The following is a 6796-nucleotide window of genomic DNA, read 5'->3' as shown; positions in this document are numbered from 1 at the left end:
GAATCTTTTTTTTATAGTGTTAAAGTTGGAAGTTTGGGGGTAAAACAGGCCGCGATGCGTGCCGCGGCGAGTTCTCATGCACGCACGCATCGATCAAGTGCCGGCTGCTCGCTGCAGCTGCAGACTGCCGCTACGCTACGGATGGCTGCCCTGAGTACGTGGAACGCGCGGCGCCATCCCCACCTGCATGAGGTCCGGCAGTGCGCTCGGCCGGGGCAAGTGATTAACCGAGGACGGCGAGCCGGGGGAGCGGTAAACGGCCATCGCCCATCGGTAGCGCCAGGGCATTCTCTCTCGCGCGGGGCTCCACTCCACGGCCACCTGCAGCCGCTGCGGCCTGCTGCCTGCGACTGGAACTCTGCTGCTGCCGCTCGTCTCCCGGCGCACGCAGCGAGGTCACCCGCTACTGCTGGCTGCTGCTCGACCAGGCTCCACTCTGCATTCTCTCTCTCCACTCGTCATCTCCGCCACACTTATTGCGGCTCTGGTCACGCCATCGCGTCACGCGGAAAAGGGGAGCAAGCGCAAACTCTACGCAAGCGGTTCAGTGTCTGCGTCCTGCGACCTCTCTGTCTCCACTATCCAGGCCGGCACCAGCGTTGGGGTTGTACGTCACTCAGGAATCAGGATCAGCCTTGCAGGCTCCGGACAAGAAAGGAGGGTGTGATACGACACGCTAAACTTGAGTAGAGTCACGTTGGAAGGTTTGGATGGTAACGAGAAGAATTAAATATGAGCTAATTACAAAATTAATTGGACAGATGGAGTCTAATTCACGATAAGAATCTATTAAGGCTAATTAATTCATCATTATTAATTAGTACTGTAGCACCACATTATCAAATCATGGAAGACTAATTAGGCTTAATAGATTCGTCTCGCGAATTAGACTCCATCTGTGCTAGTTTTATAATTAGACTATGTTTAATACTCCTAATTAGTTTCCAATCCGATGTGGCAGGTGCTAAAGTTTAGCAGGGGGTATCCAAACACCCCCGAAGACAGCACTGCTTGGAGCTCGGGTGAGGTGCGTGAACCTAGCTCTGAGCCTCTGATTGCATGTTTAGGGCTAGTTTGACTCCAACAATCTCCGGTTCCAAGTTGGAAGAGAAAAAAAAACTGGTTCCACCGACTCCTCCTTGATATGTGAGAGGGAGGGAGAAGATAGAGAAAAATAACTCATGTGAACAATGTTGCTACAGTGCAAAGATTGGCCAGCTTGCCGTTTGGAGCTGCACCAAAATAGCCATTAATCTGATTAAGGAGTTCGAGGTGAAACTGGACAACTGCTCCTCACAAATTAGCTGGATACAAAGCAAAAACTATCCTACCCCTCCTTTTGAAATGGTCCCCCAGCTATGGATAGGTTAGAGGTGGATACGTTAGAGGTGAGGTGTTTGGATCCTTTTCCATCCATCCTTTGCTTGCTTTTAGATACTTAGCTACTACCTTGCAAGAGCTAATAGATTAATTTCTAGTTAGGGTGCAGCTAATTTTAGTTAACTTTTAGCCCTCCTTTTTTAGCAGCTCAAAATTAGATCCTTAAGGGGGTATTTGGATCCCCGAGCTAAACTTTAGCCCCTGTCACATCGAATGTTGGATACTAATTAGGAGTATTAAACATAGGCTAATTACAAAACCAATTTCACAACCCCTAGGCTAAATCGCGAGACGAATCCATTAAACCTAATTAGTCCATGATTTGACAATATGGTGCTACAGTAAACATTCGCTAATGATGGATTAATTAGGCTTAGATTCATCTCGCGATTTAGCCTAGGGGTTCTGCAATTAGTTTTGTAATTAGCTCATATTTACTCATTCCGAATATCTGATGTGACACGGACTAAACTTTAGCTCCAGGATCCAAAGACCCCCTAAGTCCACGAATCAAACTCCATGCGACTTCAACTATTTATTCTCCTCCGAGCCTAAAAGGAAACTATTGTCAAGTTGACCTAAAATGGAAAGTGCTGTCAAGTTGAATGTGCTCGCAATGTGAAAAAAAAACTGCTGTGGTTACTATCACAGTTAGTATTCAAGCGTAACTTGTTTAAGTTTCTTCTGGCAACTTAGCTACTCGGGTAGTTGGGTTTGAGCCTTTGAATTGCTGAATTCTAATGAGTACTCTCATTTTGTGGTAGGCAGCTGTTTCCCTGCCAGAGACGGAGGAGAGAATTAGAGTAGAGGGTTGTGAGCAGTACGGCAAAATACTCGAGCACATTTCCTAGAAAAATTATCTGGCGTGCTAAGCCGCCCTTACATAAGCATTCCAGTGGTCTATTTTGTGCCTCATCAAAAGAGAAAATGAGTAAACATTCTCATTTCACGCTAGTAAATGAGAAGTTTTTCTACGAGTACGTGTAGCTAGTTGTTTCCTTTTTGCGCTTAAGCAAGTAGCGTTGTCCCGGCGAGTTTTGTCTTGGGGTCGTTTGGATCTTTAGTCCTGACTAAAATTTATGTCACATCAAATATTCGGAGGCTAATTAGAAGGATTAAACATGAGCTAATTATAAAACTAATTATACAGATGGAGGCTAATTCACGAGATTAATCTATTAAGCCTAATTAATCCACCATTAGCACATGTTTACTGTAGCATCACATTGTCAAATCATGGACTAATTAGATTTAATAGATTCGTCTCGCAAATTAGTCTCCGTCCGTGTAATTAGTTTTGTAGTTAGCCTATATTTAATACTCTTAATTAGTATCTAAACATTCGATGTGATAGGAATTTTAGAAGGTGCTAAAGAAACAAACACCCCCTTGCTCGCGTACCGCGCTATCCCAGTCAAAAAGGGCGCGGTGTCCCTCCCCCAACCTAGGACCGGACAACAATGGCTAAAAGCATTCCACTGGCTCACCCCTTCACATGGCGCAACATACACGAGCTGCAGGTGCTGGGGCTATGCTCACTGCCGTTTCCGGTCAGTCACCATCGCTACTGGAGATGTGCTCTCTCTCACAACCAGCCAGAGCTATGCTCCATTGCTCTGCCTCCTCTGCCCCCCTCCGTCCTCCTCGAGCAACGCATGCCAGCGCCGGGACTCGCCACACGCAACGCAACCACGCATGTCAGTCACTCAGATACAAAAAGCCCACTGCTTGCGCTCTTGACCCCGCGACACTGGGCTGCTGCCACCCTGCGCTCCCCGTCGCCGGGACTGATTGACGCCTGATTGTTGATGGACTGAATGATGGAATGGATTGATGGATGGAGGAATCGGCCTGACGCGTCGTGATCGTATCTTTCCGTCGATTTCTCTCGCGCGCTACAGCTGAACTCTGACGCGTCGTGATCCTTTCTTCAATGTGTTCTTGCCCTCGCACGGCATCCCCATCCCCTGCTTCCTTCCTTCCTTCCCCTTATAACCCCGGCAGCAGATGCACGGCGTCGTCTCGTTCCGGTAGGCAATACCTTCACATCCATCTACCTTGCACGGCGCAGTACCTGTAGCAGCCGTCGTCCTCGTCGCCACATTGCCGCCGCCGCTTCGCTTTGCTCCACCCCTGTCGCCGTCCGTCCATCCCCTCCTCTCCGATGCATCACCCTTCGCACGTCTTCAGGTAGGTGGAGCCGCCGCCATGGCGACACGTGGTGTGCCACGCGCGCGGCACCAACAGTGCCTCGGCTGGCTACCCTGCTCCCCCGGTTTGTCTCTCTTGGCCCGGCGCGTCCGGCTCGCTAACGCCTTGTTGCCTTGCGCGGCCTCGTGTGCAGGGCGGAGCAGGGCGCGGGCGGATACCACCACCACGTCGGGGACGGCGCCCTCCTCCCCGAGCTCCCGCGCAGTAAGGCCGCGCCTCCTTGTTTATTGCCTCCGCCATTTTGTTCTGTTCTGGGATGTGTCCATGCCATTGTCCTCACCTCCTCCTCATGGTGGTTGCACGCGCGCGTTGCGGGATGGTGATGTGAAGGCCCCAACTACAGCTCCAAGTCCTCCAGCAACCTCACCGTCTCCACCTTCGTGCCGCCGCTCGCCGTCGCGGTGAGTTCCCTGCGGTGTACTCTGTGCTGTTCCGCGAGGCGGTTCTTGTGCATGGTTTTTTGATGAGCGAGCGACTGTGGTGTGGCTGATGGGGATTGTTGTTGTCTTGGTATAATGCAGCATGGAGGAGTAGCGCCCTCGTTCGGCATGGCGCCGCCGGGGATGGCCGCGGCGGCGGACGACGGCCGGTTCTGCCTACCGTGGGCGGCGCCGGCGGGCGCGGCGCAGTTCGAGAACTGGGGCGACTCCGGCATCGTCGTCACCAGCCCGCTCACCGAGGCGACCTCCACCGACGTCAGCGGCGACAAGCAGCAAGCGCAAATGGTGTGCTCCTCTGTTCTTGGTTCTTCGTCATCCGTTGTACCGACCATAAGCCTGCCGCCATGAAATGCACCTCATGCGTTGTGATTGTTGCGGCGTCGTAGGGTGGAGCCATGACGCAGAGCGTCGCTGTCCACGTGGATTCATGCGCTGTGTCCAAGGATGGATCAAGCAGGGATCAGAAGGTGCGCATTGCAATCCATTGCGGGGATAGAGATCAGAGTCGACTTGGTAGCAAATGTGATTGACCGGTGCTAGTGCTTGTGATTTGTGTTGCCATGGCAGGTGCAGAGGAGGCTGGCGCAGAACCGCGAGGCGGCCCGCAAAAGCCGGATGAGGAAGAAGGTGACCACTTGAATGAGCAGCCTCTGTACATTATGTTGGCTATTTACATTTACTAGCTTTTGTCTCTGTTTGCATGTCTTTCCATCCTGTCCTACCAAGTGAAAAAAAAGTTGGTGCTGCATTGCATTTTTTTTCATGATGGATATCAGTTATCACGTCGTTGACTCCAACAGTGCATACATCTGTCCGAATTTACATTGGAGGATTGGGTTTACTGCGTTTTGTTTACAGTTTACTGTATCATGTCCTATCTGTTGCCACTTGCAACTACCGTACATGCTCAGGATCTCACACCTTTGAGCATTGTGCGATTTTGTTCTGAAGGCGTACATCGTGGAACTGGAGAGCAGCCGGGTTAAGCTGGCTCAGCTTGAGCAGGAGCTTCAGAGGGCAAGGCAACAGGTGGATTGAACTCCTGTTATTCTTGGCAAGAACAACCCTTTGAGGGAACTGAATAGCTAATTATCTGTGCACTTTGATGTCTAACGCAGGGGATGTTCATTGCAAGTGGACGCGCTGGCGATCTTGGAGGCTCCACCGGAGGCAATGATCTGCTCAGCTCTTCGATTTCATCCTGCCATCAACTATAGAGTATACAGTATAGCACTTCCGATAATCGTCATGATTATAAACGTAATCTGTGTGGTCGTTGCATGCAGGCGCGTCGGCGTTCGACCTGGAGTACGCGCGGTGGCTGGACGAGCACCAGCGCCATATGACGGACCTCCGCGTGGCCCTGGCCGCGCCGCAGATCGGCGACGACGACCTGCGCGTGCTGGTGGACGGCGCGATGCTCCACTACGAGCACATGTTCCGTCTCAAGGGCGCCGCCACCCGTGCCGACGTGTTCCACGTGCTGTCGGGGATGTGGGCGAGCCCCGCGGAGCGCTTCTTCATGTGGCTGGGCGGGTTCCGGTCGTCGGAGCTCCTCAAGGTGCTGGCGGGCCACGTGGAGCCGCTGACGGAGCAGCAGCTGGTGGGCATCTGCAGCCTGCGGCAGTCGTCGCAGCAGGCCGAGGACGCGCTGTCGCAGGGGATGGAGGCGCTGCAGCAGGCGCTGGCGGACACGCTCGCCGCCGCGGCGGCCGCCGGCGCCGGGGCCGGGGCGGCGGACAGCGTGACCAACTACATGGGGCAGATGGCCGTGGCCATGGGCAAGCTCGCCACCGTGGAGAACTTCCTCCGGCAGGCGGACCTGCTCCGGCAGCAGACGCTGCAGCAGATGCGCCGGATCCTGACCACGCGGCAGGCGGCGCGCGCGCTGCTCGTCGTCAGCGACTACTTCTCCCGGCTCCGAGCGCTCAGCTCCCTCTGGCTCACGCGGCCAAGGGACTGACTGACTGATCGGGTGGGCGGTGGACAGGCGTGTTCAATGCGGCGTCTGTACCGTGGATGAGAGATTGTGGAGGTGAAAAGCGTTTGGGTTCGTCCGAAATTGGAGATTAGGGGTGCGTTTGGTTCTGGGGTCGAAGTGGGTTGGGTTAGAGCCGACCCCCTTCGATCCCTGTTTGGTTGCAAAGAAGTGTGGGTTGGATCCAACCCACATAGGAATATTCCTATGAGATCCGGGTCAAGCTCGTTCCAGCGAAAAGGAGGAACCGCGCGGACCTAGTTCCGCTCGCGCGTGACGCTGGGTGCCCCCCCAACCCTATCGTCACCTCCTTACCCTCCCGATGCTCAGGCGCCCCGACGCCTCCACTCCTATCGCCACCGCCGACCGTTCCATCCGCCGTCGCCGCCGCCCTTGCCAGCTACTGTCGCCACCCCTCTCTCACTTGGTGAAGGATCTGATCCGGCCTCCTTCTCCCGACTAGATCTCACGGCTGCCGCCTGAGATCCGTGCCTGCTCGCCGCTGCTAAGCGTCGCATCTCTGCTCCCCAAGGTATACATCTTGGTGCACTAATATTTACTATATTTAATGGTCTCCAAAGTATCCCTGCTGTTGGCGCTAGAAATCGGTCGACCGAATCCCAGCGACCGACACACGACCCGGGAGAATCTGCTTAGCTCCTGTTCGGGTGAATGCCCTGGTGCGGTTCGCGTGGCGTGCCAGTCAATCTGACCTGTTGATTGGCAAGGAAGAACACGTGTCAGGTTCAGAAACTACGATCGGCTAAGTTTCCGATCGAGAGAGTTT

The 6796-nt window shown here is 53.7% G+C and overlaps 1 protein-coding gene across 1 annotated transcript; it reads left to right on the top strand.

Moving 5' to 3' along the window:
• Positions 1-3388: 3388 nt before the first annotated feature.
• LOC101768797 (transcription factor TGAL3) lies at positions 3389-6217 on the top strand. The gene is made up of 9 exons (XM_014805023.2): positions 3389-3570; positions 3725-3795; positions 3922-3992; positions 4113-4316; positions 4418-4498; positions 4599-4658; positions 4983-5060; positions 5150-5201; positions 5318-6217. The coding sequence occupies exons 1-9, from the start codon at positions 3545-3547 to the stop codon at positions 5992-5994; spliced, it is 1320 nt and encodes a 439-aa protein (XP_014660509.2). The 5' UTR covers positions 3389-3544; the 3' UTR covers positions 5995-6217.
• The last annotated feature ends 579 nt before the right edge of the window (positions 6218-6796 follow it).

The sequence above is a fragment of the Setaria italica genome, chromosome IV (assembly GCF_000263155.2).
Source record: "Setaria italica strain Yugu1 chromosome IV, Setaria_italica_v2.0, whole genome shotgun sequence".
Classification (NCBI taxonomy): domain Eukaryota; kingdom Viridiplantae; phylum Streptophyta; class Magnoliopsida; order Poales; family Poaceae; genus Setaria; species Setaria italica.
Note: the sequence above shows the minus strand (reverse complement) of the source record. Positions and strands in the feature narration are given on the sequence as shown.